This window comes from Lolium rigidum, chromosome 7 (assembly GCF_022539505.1).
Source record: "Lolium rigidum isolate FL_2022 chromosome 7, APGP_CSIRO_Lrig_0.1, whole genome shotgun sequence".
Classification (NCBI taxonomy): Eukaryota; Viridiplantae; Streptophyta; class Magnoliopsida; order Poales; family Poaceae; genus Lolium; species Lolium rigidum.
In genome coordinates, this window is record NC_061514.1 from 291,161,351 (window position 1) to 291,182,848 (window position 21,498).

Genomic DNA, 21,498 nt, shown 5'->3' on the forward strand with positions numbered 1-21,498 from the left:
GGAGCAGTCCAACTCAGTGGGAAGGAAATTTAAGAAAAAGCTTTAAGATAAAAAGTCTTCTCTAAAACGCATTCAGCCTTATAGTGTGAAAACTGTAAAATGAATGGATCTTACATGTATTTATTTATTTTGATTCCATCTTTTCTGAAAATCATTTTGCAATTGTTTTGAGAGCACGAACTATCTCCGATGAGGACTTTGACATCGGTGGCTCCCCTCCTCGCAGTCCTCATTTCAATTCCGTGAACAACTGTGACTGTATCTTTGGCGCTACCTCACTAGCGGGCTTCTCCGAGGAGGGTGGGACTGGAAAGTGGTGGTATATCTACTACCAGGTTGAGGCGTTTTGAAATTGAACAGACGGCCAGAGGTTTTGTAGGGACCTTCAAGAATTTCAGTTTTTTCTTTTGTAAAACCGTGACCTTCTCATTTCTATTTGATCAATGTACAGACTCGATATTGCCTGCAGCATGGATCCCTGGGACCTTAGGGTTGTCGCCTTTACTCAATCATCGGTGCCAAGGAGCCACGCCAGAGTACAAGAGTGCATCCTACCCAACCAACCAATACGTGAAATTGTTGAACCAGAGGTTGGTGCCAAGGAGCCACGCCAGAGTACAAGACTGTATCCTACCCAACCAACCAATACGTGAAATTGTTGAACTAGGGGTTGGCGAGCAAGATTGGCGTAGTGTCCTGTGTTGGTGGCACGGAGACAATAATACATCCAAAAGGATAGGTTTTAAGTTGGCAGTTATGACTTATGGTGGAAGAATAATATGAAGACCTAGAACTTGGAACCACAAAGATACATAACAATGTTATCTTGTTATCATGTTCGGTATTATCATGTAGTAGTATATTATGATATTTATAATTTATTTTAATTTTTTATAGTGAGTTGTGAATTATATATGTGCATTGCGAAATGAATTTTCAGGATACCGTGGCAACGCACGAGGGTCTGTACTAGTGTAAAGAACACGTGCCATCCACTGCTCATCTAACGAACGGGAAAGACCGAAAGACCAATGACGAAAAACCACACCACTTGGCCAAATTCAGCCGTGTCGCGCCGCCACGCACACCATGACGGACAGACGGAGGCTACGGTTTGACAAGGGAGCGGCACCGCGGAGGGAGAGGTGAGCTCGACTGCGTCGCGGAGGAGAGGGAGGAGCTCTTCTCAACCTCTATCCCGCCATTCTCGGTTGGGGTCCGGTGATTCTGCCGCTGCTCGCAGCTCGCCCACGAAGCCGCCGCTACCGCCACCGGTGTCTTCGACCGTGTTCGGACAGCAATGCAGCTCGCGGGACGGACTGAGTGTCCGCCGCGGCCTCGATCGGAGGGTGACCGGTGCCAGTCGGGCCACCGGAGAAGCTGAACAAGATACAGCGGCATCGAGTATTCCGTCCGCCTAATCTTCACCACGATTCCGCCGGCATTCGGAGGTAATTCGGAGGTAGTACTTTACTTGCCCCTTTGTTTGAAAATATCGTCCACAACCGTGATTATACGCTCTTGTATACTTGGGAAGTAAAAGCCGAACCGAGTGCTCGTCTGCCGCGTACGTGTGTGAAATCTGAACCTGCTGAACCCATTTGTTGAGTAAACATTTTCGATGCACTGATAGATAAAGAAGAGTTTATGTACAAGCCCGAGGGACGGACGCACCACGCCGTACAACTCGACCCAAGAAAAAGGAAAAACCTAAACTAGGGGAGTAACTGGCGCACAACCCGGGCTCCCGCGTCCGCGCGTCGGCAGTGATGTCGTTGAACAAGGATGCCACCGAAGGCCGCGCGTTGTCGAAGACCGCCGCGTTTCGGTGTTTCCAAATCCACCATGCCGTGAGCATGATAATCGACGAAGTGCCCTTGCGCAGCTGGCGAGGAGTGGTCCGCACCACCAGCGACCACCACTCCGCGAAGTCACCCTCAGCCATGGGCGGGCCTGAGGTGGATCGGATCCACGACAGGACCTCAAACCACACCGTCCTAGAGAAGGAACATCCTGTAAGGAGGTGTCCAATAGTTTCGGCAGACTGGTCACATAACGGGCATCTCGGCGCATGCGGCAGCCCCCGCCGTGCCAGTCTCTCACCCGTCCAGTTGTCGAGGCAGGCCAACCAGATGAATAACTTCACCCTAGGTGGCGCCCAGGATTTCCAGTTGAGCTTCCAGGACCCTGAGATGATTGCCCCCTGGAAAAGGTGTCGTAACAGGATCTAGCTGAATATTGTCCATCCGTCGTCCACCGCCAAATCAACCTGTCCGGGTCCCCCGATAGTTGAATGCCCCTGAGTCTACCCCACAGCTGGACGTGCGCTCGGTGCACCTACAATATCGGGGATCCAGGTACGGTCAACCAGCGCTTCACGGACCGTGCTCGCCTTTCGCCGGCGCTTTGGAACCAAAGCGTATACCTCCGGCGCCATCTCCTTGATGGACCTGCCGTCCAGCCATCTATCCTCCCAGAAGAGGGCGGATTCCCCGTTGCCGACTACCATGTAGGTAGAGGCCGCAAAGACATCCAGCTCCGTCTTCGAGAAATGCATATCCAACCCGCGCCAAGGTCGCAGGGGGTCGGCGTGCATCCTCCAGATCCAGCGCACCCTGAGGCTGATAGCCGTGCGTGCGAGATCGGGATTCCCAGCCCCCCAAGCCGCAACGGCCTACACACCCTTGCCCAGTTGACGTGGAAATGACCGCCGTTGGCGTCTGCCCTGCCAGCCCAAAGGAATCCTCGCAAGATTTTGTTGACCTGCTTGAGTGCGTTCTTATCAAGACTCAGCACCATCAGCTGGTGCAACGGTATCGCTGCGAGAACCGAACGGATTAGCGCCAAACGTCATGCCCGAGGCATCATCGATGCCCTCCAGGTAGGTAGCTTGTCGGCTAGACGGTCTATGAGGGGTTGGAATGCTGCAGCCGTCAGCCTCCTGATAGACCGCGGGATGCCAAGGTATCTCACCAGAGCTAAGCCCCCCTCCTATTCGAAGCCGGGTGTGGCCTCGCCCTTTTGCTCTTCCTTCGGTTTGGCTCCACGAAGGCGCCGCCTAGACTAGGAGCCCCACTCATATTCAAAAGGCGCTCAGCTTTCAAGACGATGATAATAATTAGGCTGCCTTTTTCTAAATAGATAGGCGCTTGGGCCAGGTACAATTGAACGGAAAGAAGCAAACTACCGTTGTTTTAGGAGGTATGGGAGGGCGGAGACCGATCGAGAGAAGCACACAAAAAGGAAAGCAGTATCATTTCATTATAGTAGCACGGGCTATCGCCGTAGACTTTTTTCTCGAAGTCGCAACAAGAAGATCAAGCAGGGGATCCTGGAAACGGCGCTAGCTGGCACTCCATGAGTAAACATCAATGTTAAGCATTCCTTTTGCCAATGGAAAGCTTGTCAGCCCTCGAAAACTTAAGATTTTTACTGGATCTGTTAGAGTATGTCATGGGCCTGGGCCCGTTAGTCTTATGGTTTGCTTAGGGGTCAAGTAAGCCTTGCTTGGGAGTCAAGTAAACCTCTCTATATATGGAGAGGAGATGTATCAATCTAATCAAGCAAGAATTAAGAAGGAAATTCCTTCCCTCTTGCCACCGGCCGTGGGCAAGGCCCCCGGCCGGCTCTCTCACGCCATCCCTCTAGCAGCACCATAACATTTGGTATCAGCTTTCCCGGGTTCGATCATGTCCAGCCCTCCACCGAGTTCTTCCCACTCGCCGCCGCACTCCGATGTCCCCGCCCTTCTCTCCCCGGCGGAGATCACCGCAGCCCTCCGCGATCTCACCACTGCTGTCCAGGAGATCCGCCTCTTCCTAGCCGGTCCCTACGGGCCGCCGCCGGTGGCGCTGCTGCCGTGGCAGCCGACGCACCAGGCGGCCTCCGCCGCGATCGCCGGGCCGCTGCAACCGACGCTGCTGCTGTCGCCGCTGCCACCCGACGCCAGGCTACTGCAGTCCCCGCTGCCGCTATCCACCATCTCCGGGCTTGGCCCTACCTCGGCGCCGGGGGTCCCTCTTCTCCAGCAGCCAGCCGCCTTCTTCCCCACCGGACGGCTGCGGTAGCAACGGCCGGCGGCCGCCGCCGCCACCAACGCCGCCACTGCAGGCTGCTGTCCTCACCGACGCCTGTCCCTGCCGTTCGGTGGGCAGCCGCTGCACAGCAGCGGCAGGCGTCGTCGCCACCAACACCGCAGCGGCGGCGCTCGCCGCCACCGACGCCGTCCCTGCCTTTCGGCGGTGTGGGAGCGACCTTGGCCCCGGGCTCTACATCGACACCGCCCGGGATGCCCTTCCACCAGGCCCGTTTCCCTCCGTCGCCATCACCGCTTCCGGCTTGGATCGCTATCCGCCGCGTGTCGGCGGCGGTGAGGCTGCGTGGCTGCGCGCGCGGCCTCCTAGTGCGTCGGCGTGTGCGGGAGATGCGTGATCTGCAACTGCAGCTCCTCCAAGTTGCGCTTCGTTGCGCAACGGACCTCGATCTCGTCCGCTGCGTCGGGGATCTTGGGCGTGCGGTTTCCCCCACGGGCGGTAGACATGCTGTTTTTCCCGCGGGCAGCGACCTCAAAGTCTGCACCATCGACAATCATCCGGCGGGGAGAAAGCATGGTGTCACCGAGCGAGGACGCACCGCGTAGCACCACTCGCATTCCGCCGCCGGCCGCCGCGCGGGCTCCTTTTGTCCCGCTGGTTTCCATGGGATCCGGGTGGCTGTACGAGTGCACGTCCGACGGGCGGATGGTGTCCACTTTATTTTCAGGGGTCAACAATAAAGCGTTCCGGTCTATTTCGAGGTTGAGAGTAATAAAACAAGCCGAGATGTAAAAGGCTCGTTTTTAGGTGTTAGGGTTGTGTTGCGTCGAGTCATGGTTTGTTTAGGTTGCAGCTCGAGGACGAGCTGCATGTCCGAGTGGGGTGTAGTGTTAGAGTATGTCATGGGCCCGGGCCCGTTAGTCTTATGGTTTGCTTAGGGGTCAAGTAAGCCTTGCTTGGGAGTCAAGTAAACCTCTCTATATATGGAGAGGAGATGTATCAATCTAATCAAGCAAGAATTAAGAAGGAAATCCCTTCCCTCTTGCCACCGGCCGTGGGCAAGGCCCCCGGCCGGCACTCTCGCGCCATCCCTCTAGCACCACCATAACAGGATCACAACTTCCCATTTGTTTTATAGTCTCTTCCTTGTGCTAAAGATGTAAAAATGCTGCTGAAATCATGCTAAAATTCAGCTAATAAAGCTCAAAGTTGCTCAAAATCCGAACTTCCCAGTTTTTTTTTTAAATGCAGTATGTAAAATCTATCAAGTATGTATTCTGGCAAAGTTTCATTGAATTTTTTCATACGATTTGCGAACTAAGAGCATTTCAAGTTCCGGTTCTAAAATTTGAACTCGAAATTCGAACTTACCTGCAGTATATAAAATCAATCAAGTTATGTATTCTGAGAAAGTTTCATTGAATTTCGACATAGGATTTGTAAACTAAGAGCAGTTCAACTTTCTGTCCTAAATTTTGGAATCAAAATTGGAACTTCCCAGAAAACTTTGAAAATATTCCAGTCATCCATTGCGTTATGTATACTGGGAAGATTTCATTGATTTCGACATATGGTCTGTGAATAAACAGAAAGTAAAGTTTCAGACCGAAAATAGCCAAGTTTGCAATGATTTTGCCTTTGGTCGCTCACACTCGTTGGATCAGCAATGGATGGATGAGATGTGGACTAAGCCTCACAGTGACTTATTATGACCAGCACGTCACTGAAGCTGAGTCTGTCGCATTTCTGCTTCGTCAAAACTAGTACTGCAATCAAATCAGCGTATCAGGCAATTATAAATATCCAGCCAAGAAAGAAATCCAGATAGGAGTTCACCGTCTACGTCATCATGGCGGAGAGAAGCATTGACTTACTGTGGAAAAGACTATGGGCCTGATCACTGCCGACTAAAAATCTGCATTTCTTATGGCGTCTCACAAATAAAAGCCTCTTCCACTGATAATGAAATTAGGGAGAAAGGGAGTAGAGTTGGACACAAGATGTCCAATATGTTACTGACCGGATGAAGAGTAGCCCAAATGGAGGAAACACGACAACTCGTTAATTGCCCCAAAGCGCATTATTTATTGTATGCAATAATTCAACATGACGAGGAGACATGTATGAAACATGTGTGCTGCTATGGTTATGGTGGTCTGAGAGGAACAAGGCTAATCGGGGAACTAATATATGAAGCACTCATGGCATCTTGTTCTCTCTTCAGGTTCACCTCACTGATTACTCAGTATGATGAAGAAGAGGAAGGTACAGAAATAGAATAAACTGCAGGTTTGGACTCTTTCCCCTACAATTTTTTTGAAAATTAATACTGATGGAGCTTTCAGACAAGCATCTTGCTCTGGTGGGTGGGGTTTTACCATTAAAAATGAGCAAGGTGTAGCACTAGTGGCGGGAGCAGGAACCTGTAGTTTGTTGCTGACCCTAACCATGCTGAAACTGCAACAATGCTCTATGCGGTGCAAGATGCAGTCAGAATGGGTTGTTAAAAGGTCATCTTGGAAACTGATGCAGTGGCACTCAAGCAGGCAATGACCAGCAGTATGTATGATAACTCATGGGTAGGTGTTTTAATAAGATAGATCTTTTTCGACAAAGAATAAGAGAGATGAAATCGGTAATCGAGCATTCCTTTTAGTGTTTTAAAATAGAGGAGTGTCCAAGAACCTATATGGTAGCCGCACATTATTCAGCCGCATTTGGTGTGAGTCTGGAGCGGGTTAAATGTCAGGTCTGGCTTGGCCACTTCCCATATAGTTTGTAAAAGACATGGTTGATGGCTTTTGTCTAGCTTGTTAACTTAATGGACTGCATCTGTGTTCCTTTTAAAAAAAATTACTATTGCAGTGCTCAACAGTAGCAGAACCATGCAGATAATCAAAACAGGCATGTTCACTCAGTTTGAACCAACCAAAGGGATCATACTCAGTCGTGGCACAACAGAGTAAGAAGGGTTTTGCCTGAAGATATCAGGATACTAAAAATCAATGACTTTCATAGTTCCATGTCCACAGGGCAGAGAGCAAACTGGACTGATGTGTTTCATGTCCAGAGGGTAGTCATGATACAAATTAAGCTAACTGAACTGATGTCTTCCATTTTCATAGAGCGCATGATACTAATCTAACTACCCTAATCAGCAACATCAGTCAGCGCTAGCCTGACACACATGGACAAACAGACATATACTCATACGACCATTATACAGAAACATGGGACATGGAAATAGGTGTCACAATACTCAGTAACTAGCTAATATGGTTGCTGCAAAGTTAACATCACTTTTAATCAGATCCTCTCTTCTTCTTGCTCTTAGCTTGTTTTGCCAAGAAAACTGAAAGTCCAGTGAAGGCAAACTTCTTTCTCTTTCCAGAGAAATTCTTGTTAGCACTTGTATCACTGTTATACAAGATCGCCTGCCTCCTGTTCAGGATCTGACCAAGGGAGACATTGGAAGTTTCGCTCGTATCGTCTGAGACGCTTTTGTCATACCCATCAGGCCCCATTAGCTTCATACTCAGTATCTGCCCGATCGACAGTGTCGGCTTCAGGGAGTTGCTTGAAACATCAACAATATCCGTGCAATGAGAATCTTTATGACGATGTGCTGCATGTTTGAACTTGGGAGAGCCACGGAGCGAGCGCCTCTTGTGTCCACTCTCGTATCGCCCTTTGCGAAGGGTCTCTTCCGCTGCAAACTTCCCTCGGTTGGCGGTATCAACCCTCTTCAGGGCCTCCTGTAGTGCATTCTTGCATTCCTCAACCTCCAGTTTGGCCTCCTCCAGCCTTGCAAGTGACTCTGACTTTGATTGGTTGGCTTCGTCAACATGGACCATGGCAGTTGCAACCTTGTTCCTTGAGGTCTCATCTGCCTCTCGAGCCTTCGAAGCCAGCTCAAAGTACTCTTCCACTGAAAGGCTCACTCCATCTGTGCCATGGAGATCTTCAGCCGATGCTTCGCTACTAAGTAGGGCTTTGATCTCGGCAACCGCAAGAGCTTCAGCTGCTCTTGCTGCTTCTTCCATCTTCTTGGCTGCAAGGCACCTCACTTCAGCAGTGCCGATGGTGGCCTTGGTCTGCTCAATTTCGGCAGCTAGCATCATGGCTTCAGCTTTCGACGCGTTTGCTGCATTCCTGAGCTGTTCTATCTCTGACGTCATCCTCCTGATCTCGATGAAAATGTCCGAGGGGTCTTGGCGCCTTCTCTGCAGATCCTTGAGCGTCTGCAGCCTCTGTGTGGTCTGGTCCAGCTCCTCCTCCAGAGAAGACACCAATGTGGCATTAGAGGACACCTTCTCTCGGCGTCTCTCCACCAAGATCTTCTCCGTCAGAATGTCGTTGCGCAGCGACTCGATGGAGGCTCTTATGGCAGCCAGATCGCTCGTGGTTCTGTTGAGGTTTGATTTTGCCCGCTCAAGCTCCATGAGAACCGAGGCAGGGTGCTGCTGCCGTGAGTGTTCATCGAGACCGCCACACATCTCCACATCAGCTGCAGCATTTCCGGCAAACAGCTTCGCTTGTTCAGGTTCTGCCGTGGGTACTTTAGTGATACAGCAGCTGTCCGCAGGCTTCTTCTCTTGTTCGCTGAGACTGCCACACATCTCCACATCAGCTTCAGCATTTCCCTCAGACAGCTTCTCTTCTTCATGTTCTGCAGTGTCAGCGATACAGCAGTTACCCTCCTCCGGCTGCAGCTTCTCTTCAGGTTGTGCAGGTTGCAGTATCTCAATTGTTTTCTTGAGTATCTTGAGCTTCAAATCCGCGATAACCCTCTTGGCGGACTCCAGTTCCTTGAGCACATCAAGCGTCTCCCTCTCCTTGACCCCGAGCTCCTTCTCCAGCTGCGCGGTCTGCTCCTCCAGGCTGACGCACTGCTCGTCGTCCTCAGCCCCAACCGCACGCTGGTCCTCTTTCTGCAGGCCGAGAAGCCGGAAGACAGACCAAAATTAAACAGGAAAGACAAACTTGGGTGCTGCATTTCCTGCTCTGCCTCTAATTGAATGGCGAGCTACCAAAAAGTGCATCGCGGTACAGGGATACGGGCATACGGCGGTTGCTGGTCCTGTAAGAGTAGGGCGGAAGTACTCTACGGAGCAGAAAAAAGTTGGTGCCGCCGCACGGTTGCTGGACCAAGAAGGTGAATCGGGCCAAGATTGGCCGCGGCGGGGAGAGGGGAGCAGGGTCACCTTGTGGTGGGCGAAGATGCGGCGGACGAGGTGGGAGCTCCAGGCGGCGCTGCCCCCGAAGCGGTCGACGGCCTCGCGCACCGACTCGAACGGCGCCGAGGTGTCGATCTCCGCCCTGCCGCCGCCGACCGCGGCCGCCGGGGGCATGTCGTGCAGCACCTCGCCGGTCATCGGGACCCGTTCCTTCTTCCTTTTTCTCGGGTGCTGTGTGCGCTGCTGGGGTTCTTGGGTTTGGAGGGGAGTGGTGGAGGACAAGAAGAGAAATGTGGGTTCGGGTTTAGTAGGTGCGGTTGACCCGCGGGCGGAGAGAGCCGTTTGGTGGTAGCCGTTGGCCTGCCTGACACTGCTGGTTCTTGCACGCTTGTCGCTGAACACGGCGCCAAGCTGACCGGCGGTGCTATTTAAACCCGACGAACTGAATGCAGAATCTAGGTACTCCGTTTTTATAATTTTTTGTCATGATTTTCGTTCAAATTTGAATTACAATCACATTACAAACTAAGGAATGGAGAAAATAGTAGTACTCCGTTCTGCAGAAATGTTTGGTACGTTGCAACTTTTTTTTTTGAGCTGCTGCAATGCATGTTGAAATTTCTTCCCGCAATGCACGAGAAAGTGGGGCAACGCATTTCGAACGCCAAAACAGACGCGAAACGTCAGTTTGCGTCGGGTCGAATTGTCGAAATCAACCGCGCGTCTATTGGGTCTACGGGTGTCCAGCGGGCCGACGCATAATTTTTCTCCCCATTGATAAATCCATAATTTACATTAATAAAATTACTACATACAAAGGCTTAAAAATGGCCAACAAGGCTTGCTAAAACCTAGCTAGGCCTGGCTATTGCTCATCGTTGCTAACGAGCTCGATGAACTCTTTTACAATTTTCCATTCTCCTTTTTGGTTCGAAACTGTTTTGTAAACAAAGTTTAAATTCAAAATACAAGTTGAATTCAAACAGAGGGGTGAGAGTGAGGAAACAAAATAGTTTAAATAATTTTATTTTTTTTGAAAGTTTTAGGTTTTAGGGTTTTGTTAAAAGAAAAGAAAAGAGGAGGTTTTATTAACCCGTATGAGTGGAAAATTAAAGTAAAATAATTAGGTTTTACTTTTCAAAGAAAAATATTTTATTTTGCAACTTTGAAAATACTTGAACAAGGTTTGAAAATAGTTTTTCGACATATCCAAAATAATATTTTGGATTTTATTATTTTGAAGATAAGATAAGGGAGAAAGGGTTTTAAATAAACCATATGAGGGCGAAAGCAACAAGCTAGGGTTTATAAAAAAAAATTATTTAGTAAAAACATGGATGATATGATGCATGATGTTATGATGATGCACAAAAAGAAAAAGAACAAAAAAAATCTAATAGGGGTATTTCCGGAGCCGTTTTCCTCCTAGAGGCAGCACGTGAACTCGATTCGGACGTACCACCCGACCCGCGGCTTCTTGCCGGATTGCGAGCCGCTAGCCTCGTGGTCATTCTTGATTTTGCTGAACGCCAAGATTTCCTCCCCATGGCGTCGGTTGGATGGATACGGCGGACTCTGGCAATGGTGTGGTCGAGAAAATGGGCGCCACCAGCGGATCTTTAAAAGGCTCGGACGCCATCTCACCTTCAATGTCCAGCCACTGCGATGCCGCCACCAGCACACGGGTGCGGAAGCCGAGATGCGCCATTAACGTGGCCCTGAAAAGCTGCAGCGCGCCGCCCGTATGGTATGCCGCGCTGAAGACGAAGCATCAGTGCCACTGCCAGGTGGGCCTGTGCGAGAAACATGCGGACGACCGCGTTATCCGCGTAGCATCCGCAAAGACGGAAACGTGCCGCATGTTTACGTCTCGATGGGCAGATTAAACATAATGCGTCGAACAGCTGAAACGGATACAGACGTATTTTCGGTTCTCGCAGTGGCAAAAGGGTCGCCCCGAGTTGGAGATGCACTCCGTAGCTCAGCTGACGCAGGTGGGGGCCGAGTGGCCGACGAGTGATTATTTAATCTTGGTGACGCGGGAAGAGAGTGACATGCGGTTGCTGTACTCCGTGACAACCTACCTCACGCTACACTACACGAGCGTAGGTGCTGCATTATTACCACGGCGTCAGCCTTGCCGTGCCGACCGTCGGCAGCGCGCATCACGAGGATGAAGTGAATCCAGCCGTTGGTTCCATGCATCATCTCACGGACCGCATCTTTATCTCTCTGGCATGATGACAACGAGCATGGGCCTGGCTGGCTGGGCAAGACAGCAGAGGACGAGTGTGGAGGATACGAGCCCACTGGAAAGCCCACACGCAGTCCAATAAGAACAAATCTGGGTCCTAAACAGGATGATGGGAGCGGAATCGGGCCGAAGCCAAATGTCAAAATTGGAAAAAAAAATCTGGTCCTAAAGAAAATCGTCAGTTTGAAGTTTCATAAAAATTGGAAAAAACTCTTAGATGTTTTTTAAAAGGTTTCAACAAAAACGAAAATTACACAAAATCTTTTAGATGTCCTTCGTCAGCCTCCAGACCATGTCGATGGCGCGCCATCGCTGCCGCTCCTCCCTGAGCCGTGTGATGTTGTTGGTTGCGGACGGGAAATTGCCGAACAGGTCAAGAAGACCAGATCTATTCCCGAGACGAAGAAGCCACAATAAGTCCTCGAGAACTACACCATTCCCACAAGTTTCTCAAGGTCGCCGCCGAGATAATGCTAAAGTCGAGGATACTTTATTGAAGAAGACGTCGCCACCGCCAACACCACTTGAGTGCCGCCCCACCAAACTTTAACCCTAAAATCATGAGGACATAGCCTTCTCGCCGACGGGGACCGAGGTCCACCCCGACTCCATGGGCCAAACACCGCAGAGGCAGATCGACTGCGGCGCCGGCAAGAGGTGACACCGTTTTTTTATTCCAATGTACACAAAAAAAAACAGATGCCGTCAAATCAGATGGTTTTCCAATTTTGCACCGTCCACTTCCACAGATATGGAAATTTTCATTTTTATGCAGCCTAGAATACATAATATTTTTCACCAGCTTTTTGGAGACATGTAGAAATCACCAATATCTACATCTTTGTTTTTTAAGCTTCATAATATTGATGTCAAAGGGATTCAAAAAGGGGCTCCATGGATTATATATTGGAGCTTCTATTTGTCGCTTGATACATGAAGGAGGCGAGCTCCATCTACGGTGTTTGTTTGTGGGTGACATAGCAAATATTGGTTTTATTTATTGTTCATAGTAAATCTTAAAATTTATCACATTTCAAAAAAAAAAATAGTCAGATTAATAACAAAGCAGTATTTTTGTTACGAAAAATGATATTTACATATGTCAGAAAATTTTACGCATTTGCAAAATGTTTATCCATTCTAAAATAATTGTTTTCCTTGTTATAAAAAACTGTTCCAAAATACAAGAATTAGTGTTTCCCTGTAGATAAAATGTCCAACTATACGAATGATAAATATGAATTTCTTTTCTAAAACTACGATAATATCTATTTTGATGTAGATGAACGATTTTGTAGAACCATGAACATTATTTTTAAAAATGAATATTTTTAACAGTAAGAAACAATAAAGAGAAGAAAAAAAGGAGAACTGAAAAGAAAGAGAAACCATATACAAGAAGAAACAAAACATAAGAATGCGCCTCGATTAGTCCGATCTCTACCTAGAGGCCAGACTTGAGGTTCTCTTTGATTCATAGCACATGACTAGAAAATTCTCCTTTGGTGATATTATTCGTCCTTTTGATTCTAATGAGCAGAACATAGTAAAAATAAAGTATTTTTTCTTCTCAAACCTTTTTCCAACATTCTTATGCACAAAGAACAAGGCAAAGGGCACAAGGTAATGCCGATGACCTAGTCTTAAATTTACTCCCTCCGGTCCATATTAGTGGACTCAACTTTGTCTAGATACATATGAATCTGGTCTAAACACTTAACTAGATACATACGAATCTAGATAAAGTTAAGTCCATTAATGTGGACCTGAGGGAGTACATTTGTTTTAGCCTTGATTTGATTGTAATTTTTAAGATTTCTTCACAATTTTTCAAAGCAAACACCTAGTTTCTCAAAATTCTTCTACAATCCTTTGCTTTTCACATATTTTTTACAAAATTCTATGTTTTTTTCTGTTTGGACGTTTTTGAAATCCTGAAAACCGAAGAAGCATAGAATAAAACCTAACAAAACAAAGACATTATTCAAGTTTAGACACAGTTTTGGAACGGAAGGCTCGGTTGTAAGCTGATTTCCAGTGTCGGTGACCGCCTAATCCATGCGATCCATCAAACAATTATCCCAGGCGTCTCTTTCTACCGACGCATATCATGCATGCATGCATGCCCATGCATGCTCAATGGTGATGGCCAGGAGGTTGGAAAAACTTGTAAACATGCAAAACAAATCTAGACAGCTGGTTGCACTATTATGGTTTTTCTATACCATGCTGGAAGATAAACTATAGCAATCAGGTGGTTTCTTTTCGTGTTTAACTAACATACCCGTTTGTTCAAAAAAAAAAAAAACTAACATACCCGTCCGTTAGTCATCAGAGAGCTAAGTGTACGTGGAGAGGATTGATCTGTCGGCCCGTATGCATAGAGCAGCTAGTCTCTGAAAGGAACGACACAATTCCGCAGTCACACCGACTTGCTTTTGTTTGATGGTAAGATTCAATGTTCAAAGTTCAAAAAGATTACGATAATAAGTTTTTTTTTTGAAATGATTACGATAATAAGTTAACGCCTCCCGCAGTACTATAACTAATTAAGGTGGTTTAGGTAAATTTATAAACAAGTCGGCATCATCACACGCAAGGAAATAAAGCACTTTCCACCATTAGAAAAAACACAATCCTGCCTGTCAATGAGCAATCATCGATAGAAAGGATAAGAAAACTGGTCTCTTCGACTCTTCGTACACAAGCCTCGCACTGAGCAAATCGCAGATTCGGGTCACCGGTTGGTAACGTCGCTAATTAGTCGTCACGGTGCAATCTATGAATCTCACCGAGCTGCTATATATGACCACACAGCTCCAATTCTACCTGGCTACATCACACACCAAATCAGTCACATTCGAGGATCATTTCCGATCACTGGCTGGCTAGTCAGTGCTACAAACTGTTAATTAGCCTTGATTCTTAAGAACATGGCAGCGATTCTTGTCTGCTTCTCCATCATAGCCACGGTGGTTTTCGCCGGCTCGTCGGGTGCCTCCGGGCAGGAGCTCACCGCGGACTACTACGAAGAATCGTGCCCTCTGGCGCTGGCGACCATCAAGTTCGTCGTCGGCGCGGCCATCGTGAAGGAGCCCCGGATGGGAGCGTCGCTGGTCCGGCTGCACTTCCACGACTGCTTCGTCAATGTGAGCTAGATCAATCAGTTACTCCGTTCCTGTCGATGGATCGCAAGCTAATTACAAAGAAGAAACATGCATGCAGAAACATCAACTGAACTGTTTTTGTTGTACCGAATGTCTTCAGGGCTGCGACGGTTCCATTCTGCTGGACGACACCGACGACATGATCGGGGAGAAGACGGCCAAGGCCAACAACATGTCGGTGCGAGGGTACGATGTAATCGACGCGATCAAGTCCGCGGTGAACACGGCCTGCTTGGGGAACGTCGTCTCCTGCGCTGACATCCTGGCCGTCGCTGCTCGTGACTCCATCGTTGCAGTAAGTTCAGTAAATTCAGTAGTAGGTTGTTTGTCTATAAGTTTACAGGCAAATTTTGTCAGTTGAATGTTCCAGCACGAGCAGTAACCATAAGACAAGAAATATGTAAAGCAGCTGTACAACTACGAGCGACATTTTTTCCAACCTAACTGCACTTTAGTCGGCTACTTCATTTTCTAAAGAAATTTGTTAGTATCGGATCAGTTCAGCTCTCCTTGTCTTTCTCTGACGACTTGCAGCACCGCCTTTTTTTTATCTGAAGAAATCGATTACATCAAGATTATTGACTTAGTCCGACCAAAATCAGAATGTGACTGGCACTCATATGATTAATGGTTTATACAGCTCGGAGGAAGCTCGTACGACGTGCTCCTGGGCCGGCGGGACGCGACGACGGCGAGCCTGGACGACGCGGACGACAGCATCCCGAACCCGTTCATGGACCTCCCGGAGCTTGTGGCCAACTTCAAGTCCCAGGGCCTCACCCTGCAGGACCTCGTCGTGCTGTCGGGCGCCCACACGCTGGGCTACTCCCGCTGCGTCTTCTACCGCGACCGCATCTACAACGAGACCGGCACACTGGACCCGTCCTACGCGGCGTCGCTGGACGCGCGGTGCCCTCCCACCGGCGAAGACGAGCCGCTGGCGTCGCTGGACGACACGCCGACGACCATGGACACGGACTACTACCAGGGCCTCATGCAGGGCCACGCGCTGCTGCACACGGACCAGCAGCTGTACCGGGGTCGCGGCGGAGACAGCGACAGGCTGGTGCGGCACTACGCCGGGAACCCGGACAAGTTCGCCGAGGACTTTGGTGCGGCGATGCTGAAGCTGGGCGGCCTGAGACCGCTCACCGGGGAGGAGGGCGAGGTCAGGGAGGATTGCCGGGTCGTGAACCAAGAGTGATTAATTGTTGGTGGCGCGTGCTCAGATGGATGGCAGGATCCCATGATTTAGTTTTGGAGAGTGCTTTGCTTGCGTTGCATTGCATGTACTTTCTTGATTTTGTCGGTGTTTAGCCATGTATTTAAACTGTTCTCGTTGGAGTTGCCAGATGTTTGATCATACTACTAGTTTTTTTCTTTTAACAATCAATACTACATATATTTATAGTAACAAATGTGGAACGTTTGTGGTGTACAAGGAAGTGGTGAGAGAGAGAGAGAGAGAGAGAGAGGAGGCCGTCCAGAAAAACCAACCTAGAGGTGCGATGGATCATCGCCGGTGGGAGGTTTCAGTTCTTCCTTTTAGGTATTTGCGGTATCTTGTTTACAATGGTTGGGCGGCGGCTATGTCATGAAGGCAGAATAAGGTCCTCCCTGCCACATCCACACCTAGCGCCTATCACCGATCATTTCCTGCCCCTGTTTCACCTTACAATACCTTCTTACAAGAGGCCAGATCTTTGTGATGGTAGATGTGGTGAACATCGAGCGACGCGTGCTGCAACTATGCTTTAGTATGTCATACTTCCCGGTCAGCGAGCGGTGTGCTCGGTACAGGTCGCTGAGCATGTCCAACATGAGGTGTCCACCTCTAACGATGCATCCTCCCATCCCCAGGAGTTAGGGGCCTCGGCTCAACATTTGTTTGTGTACTCATATTAATTAATAAAACTTCTACATTCAATATCTAACAATCAAGGGATGGTTCAAGCTGTGGTCTATCATGCTTCTACTTTGACCCCTCTTAACCAAAAAAATCCATCTGAATCACTTTTCTCACTACCACGATTTATGTCTAACCTTTCTAAACGTGCAAAACAAGACCGGGCAAGTAGAAGTTTCTCTTTCTACCCTCGTCTTTTTGACGTTATGATTATTTATTAGTGGAGACTAACGATACAATCATGATACAATCATGTAACTATACGATTCCGCAACTCTCCCTTGATTCGCAACAGATATACTTATCCCCACCATACATGTACATTTGAGAGACCCTATATTCCATCCTCTCGTTAATTTAGTACCAAATATGTCTACTCTTGCATGAGCTCCTCTAGGATTTGCATGTCGATGCCGGATACGCGTTGGCATGTCGCCTACGCCATCACGCTCCACCGGCGAGAGCTCGTCTTCTCCGACGCCTTCCTCATCGTCAGGCACGACGCAGGCCGGTTCGTCCTCCTTGACGATAAAGAGGTGGTGATCGACGCACGTTCGATCAGGGAGGGAGAATCGGCAGAATCTGGTGGTTTTGTGGAGTTTCCGTGTCATTTGGCCCGGATCCCGTCGCATCCGGTTGGATTCAGTGGAGAGGAGACGTGTGGAGGCGATCCAGAGGGTGGAGATGCTCTGAGATCAACGCATGCGAATCAGGACAAGGGAGGAGAGGATTCGGGTCTGGATGGGGGCGCACGGGTCTCTGCACATCAGGGCCCTCATGGCGGCGAGGTAAGGCAGCGGTCGACCTTATCCCCCATCTCCGGGTTCGATCTGGACTCTCTCCTATCTCATATCTGGAGGACACCTAGGGTTTCTAAGCCAACCAATTCCCCATCTGAGTCGTTCGAATGGTGGCCGGGGAAAGTTGCCGGTGATCATAGATCGTTCGCTCAGGTGGTTGCTTCTCCACCTAGATCAAAAAACAATATCCCACAGTCAATTCCATCGAGATCGATGGGTGATAGAGGTGGGCGGGCGATGGGGAATCAGAGGGGAGGTGGTGGCGGCGGCCGTGGGAACACGGGAAGATTCGATCGGCAGCAGCAGAATCGCAACCTGGTATGGCAGAGAGATGTGCCTGAAAGTTCAAGATCGATGGGTGGTGGTTCTGAAACAAGATCAAGGTGGGAGGCGGCGGCAGCCAAGGAGAAACAGGGTGCTGGAGGGAGGAGGCCGGAAGGGCAGGCAAGATCTCCGACAGCGGTGAACCCTCCACGACAAAAAACGGGTAACAATCTGCAGCCTACTCTTCCTACGGCTGTAGATTCCGTGCTTCCTTGTTACAATTGCAATACTACCGGGCACCTTACTTGCTTGTGCCCCACCATCAGATGTGAGAGGTGTGGTAAGCTAGGTCATATCCGGCAGATTTGTCAGGTGGTTTTACCATGGGAATGTGTGGCTTCTATGTGTGGTTTCCACTCTCATGGCTTGGGTTTTTTCTATTTCCCTGATTCATCTGAGGTGAAACATGTTAAGGAAAGAGCATCTAGGATTGTCATAACAGTTGTGCAAGGGTCTCCAACGACCAGAGATTTAGAGCAGGAGTTCAATGAGTATTTGGGAACTAGCAGGAGATGCCCGGCTCGTCCTATAAATGCTAAGCAATTCTCTATGAAGTTCCCTACTCCTAAGGAAGTGGAGAAAGCATGTTACCTTGGTGAACATATGAAAATGAGGGTGTGCAATGCTGTGATTAACTTGCAACCTTGGTCTGCAACAGCAAGTGACATAGGCATCCCAATAGGCCTGCTGAAGATGGTACTCGGGGTTTACTGAAGGCCCATGACTCGAAGAATATGAAGCCTGGAAGCCCAATTAAGTGTTGATATGGAAATATAGAATTGTATTAGGAATAAAGAGATTTGTAACTTTACGGGCGAACTCAAAGAGTCTCCCGGAATCTGTAACTTTGTTAATACGAGACCCTCGGCTCCGCCTCCTATATAAGGGGGGGTCGAGGGACGAAGAAAGGTGAAAGGATCGTATGCCGCACCTAGAGGGGGGGGGTGAATAGGTGCTAACCAATTTTTAGTTCTTTTTCAATTTAGGCTTGACACGAAAGGTAAATTCTCTAGATATGCAACTAAGTGAATTTACCTATATGACAAGGATATCAACTAAGCAAGGTATAGCTACGCAATAGAAGATAGAGTGGGATAGAGGTAACCGAGAGTGGAGCACGCGATGACACGGAGATGATTCCCGTAGTTCCCTTCCTTTGCAAGAAGGTACGTCTACGTTTGGAGGAGTGTGGTTGCTACGCAAGCCAAACCAACATCCACGAAGGCTTCACTCGGATCTCCCGTGAGCAACGCCACGAAGGCCTAGCCCACTTCCACTAAGGGATTTCCTCGAGGCGGAAACCGGGCCTTTACAAGGTTCTTGGGGCACACATCCACAACCAAATTGGAGGCTCCCAAATCCGTAACAATACAACAATCAACAACAACACATCAACAACAAATCAACTAGGGAACCAAATAGGAACACTAGCATGAGATCCCTCAAACAAGAGAGGGGGAAATGAAGAACGCTTCGGTGAGGATGTAGATCGGTGTCTTCTCCTTCGAATCTCCAAAGATCAAGAGCTTTGGTTGGGGGAGGAAGGAGATCTTGCAAATCTTGACTTTCTTGAGGTGGCTCTAATGGAGGTGGCTTGACATGATTTCTTGTGTAATGATTGAGCAAGCAACCAAGGTAGAAGAAGGGGGTATTTATACCCCCTCACAAAATTGAGCCGTTGCTGCTTCCGGGGGGCCGGATAATCCGGCCTAAGTAAGGGCCGGATAATCCGCCCCCCGGATAATCCGGCCATCGGGACAAAAGTGTGACATTGTCCGGCCAAATGTCCGGCCCATGTACTGATTCACATTTCTTCCAGTCCTTAGCCAAAAACGAGGGGGCCGGATATTTCCAAAATATCCGGCCCGGATATTCCGGCCCTGGTACAATACCGGGACAATATCCGGGCAAATGTCCGGCCCCCATACTGCGCTGTTTCCTCGAAGACTTAGCCAAAAATAGGGGGCCGGATATTTCAACAATATCCGGCCCGGATTATCCGGCCTGGCCACATTTTTCCTGTTAACTTTTGACAGACCGACCAAATCCAACACACACAAATATGAAACTATGTAATCCCTGTACCACTTAATCAAACATTAGTGTATCACATATATTGACATCAAACACACAAAACATAATGCAAGAGATGTTCTTTCAATCTCCCCTTTTTGGTGTTTGATGACAATATACGGATTTGCCAAGGAATCACAATAGAGACAAGCATGATGGCAAGACATAGAGGCACTCCCCCTACATGTGTGCATATAAGTAATTTGCATTTGAATACAAATACACAACACATAGGAGTATGGTGCCTCAACACAAGAGATATCCAACATGAGCTCTAACAAAAGACATTGACACATATGAAGTTGAGATAGGAAGCAAGAAATCATACCCATGTGTAGATATATAATGCGGAGATATAGCATCACACACAATGTAATATCCTTGATCTCAACAAAATAGAAATCCGAAAACCATACCAATGTCTCACACCACATAGCACATAGTTTTGAACGTCACACAAACAAACCAAATAGTTCAACTAAAGAGGGAACACAAGCAATATAAGAATGATAAACGCATATGCTTGTGCCCAAACCATGCAAATCCCCGAGAATCCTAATAGAACACTTCTCCCCTTTGGCATCGAGACGCCAAAAGGGGACAAGCGCGATGCTACACGTCCCATGAGAATCACTCGGAGGCATCATCATCATCGGACTCGTATGCCACTTCCTCTTCTTCCTCATCGGTGTCGGTGCATCCGGAGAGCGGCGAGAGGTGTTGGACCTTTGAAGGCAATCATCAAGATCACTCCATGGAACTCCGTGCCGAGTGCCAACCATCGTAACCCCGGTGAGGCTGGAGGCCGAGGCGGGGTCCTTGATCACCACTAAGCTTGTGAAGAATAACCGCCTGAGTATGCTTAATCTCAGAATGCTCTCGGCTAGCTGCATAGTTCTCCTTATGGATCTCAATGTTCATGCAAAGGATATGGCGCTGGAACCAACTAAGCCGGGTCACTTGCTTCCTCATAGCCGGGACATCACGATGACGAGCAGGGAGCATAACCACTAGAACGAGCATCACCCATGAAGGAGTCGGGAGCAGGAACAGTGAAGAGACGCGGCTTAACCTTGTAGGCCTTCTTGACATGGTGCGTCACCAACGGGTACCCACTCAAATCTTCACCAACCACAGCCACGGTGTTGTTGATGAGAAGGCTGGATGTAGGGAGCATAGGGTATGGAGGTCCGGGAGACCATGGCATCATGGATCTCATGGAAGATAAAATCCATGATATCAAGAGTGAAGTTCCGTTCCTCATTCCCATCACGAGCACACTTATAGCTGAGGTGCATAAGGTTCACAAGGACTCCCCGGAGAGCATCGTTGTTACCACCACTTGGGCAAATGGTTGCCCGAAAGAACCGAAGCAGCTGATTGTATATGGGAAGCAGCCCCTTCGTATAACCAATTTTCCCTGCTGAGGTATAGAGCTGCGCAAGAGCATTCTTATCTGTCTGTTGTGGTCCATGAAGACGACGACCCCCCTCAACAGGAACTCCAAGAAAACCAGCAAATTGGCGTAGCGTGGCACTGCAGTGGGAGGAGCCAGTCATCCATTCCATAGTGTGTTCCTCATCTTTCTTGATCGCCAAAGTGGCAAAGAATTGCTTCACCAAATCTGGGCTATAGTCACATTGAATCTTCATGATATCATGCAAACCCAACCTTCCAGCTACCCAGATGGCATCTTCAAAGTGATTGTTTTCAGCCGGAATGTCCACATCAATAGCTTGCATGGGTCTCAGATTCTTCATGGG

General features: G+C 48.7%; 2 protein-coding genes across 2 annotated transcripts; one reads left to right on the plus strand and one right to left on the minus strand.

The window, feature by feature from the left end:
* Nucleotides 1-7,336: 7,336 nt before the first annotated feature.
* Nucleotides 7,337-9,409, minus strand: LOC124672985 (WEB family protein At2g38370-like). Its single transcript, XM_047209128.1, has 2 exons — nt 9,239-9,409; nt 7,337-8,965 (listed from the first exon to the last, which is right to left on the minus strand). Exons 1-2 carry the CDS (start codon nt 9,407-9,409, stop codon nt 7,337-7,339), a joined length of 1,800 nt encoding a protein of 599 aa, XP_047065084.1.
* Nucleotides 9,410-14,387: 4,978 nt separating this feature from the next.
* LOC124669627 (cationic peroxidase 1-like) lies at nt 14,388-15,985 on the plus strand. The gene is made up of 3 exons (XM_047206208.1): nt 14,388-14,614; nt 14,733-14,927; nt 15,273-15,985. Exons 1-3 carry the CDS (start codon nt 14,399-14,401, stop codon nt 15,834-15,836), a joined length of 975 nt encoding a protein of 324 aa, XP_047062164.1. The 5' UTR covers nt 14,388-14,398; the 3' UTR covers nt 15,837-15,985.
* The last annotated feature ends 5,513 nt before the right edge of the window (nt 15,986-21,498 follow it).

Coding starts and splice junctions, on each gene's coding strand:
- LOC124672985 (XM_047209128.1), bottom strand. CDS start 9,409: ATGACCGGCGAGGTGCTGCACGACATGCCCCCGGCGGCCGCGGTCGGC. Junction 8,966..9,238: donor GCATCTTCGCCCACCACAAG/GTGACCCTGCTC, acceptor CTCGGCCTGCAG/AAAGAGGACCAGCGTGCGGT.
- LOC124669627 (XM_047206208.1), top strand. CDS start 14,399: ATGGCAGCGATTCTTGTCTGCTTCTCCATCATAGCCACGGTGGTTTTC. Junction 14,615..14,732: donor TCCACGACTGCTTCGTCAAT/GTGAGCTAGATC, acceptor GAATGTCTTCAG/GGCTGCGACGGTTCCATTCT. Junction 14,928..15,272: donor CTCGTGACTCCATCGTTGCA/GTAAGTTCAGTA, acceptor TGGTTTATACAG/CTCGGAGGAAGCTCGTACGA.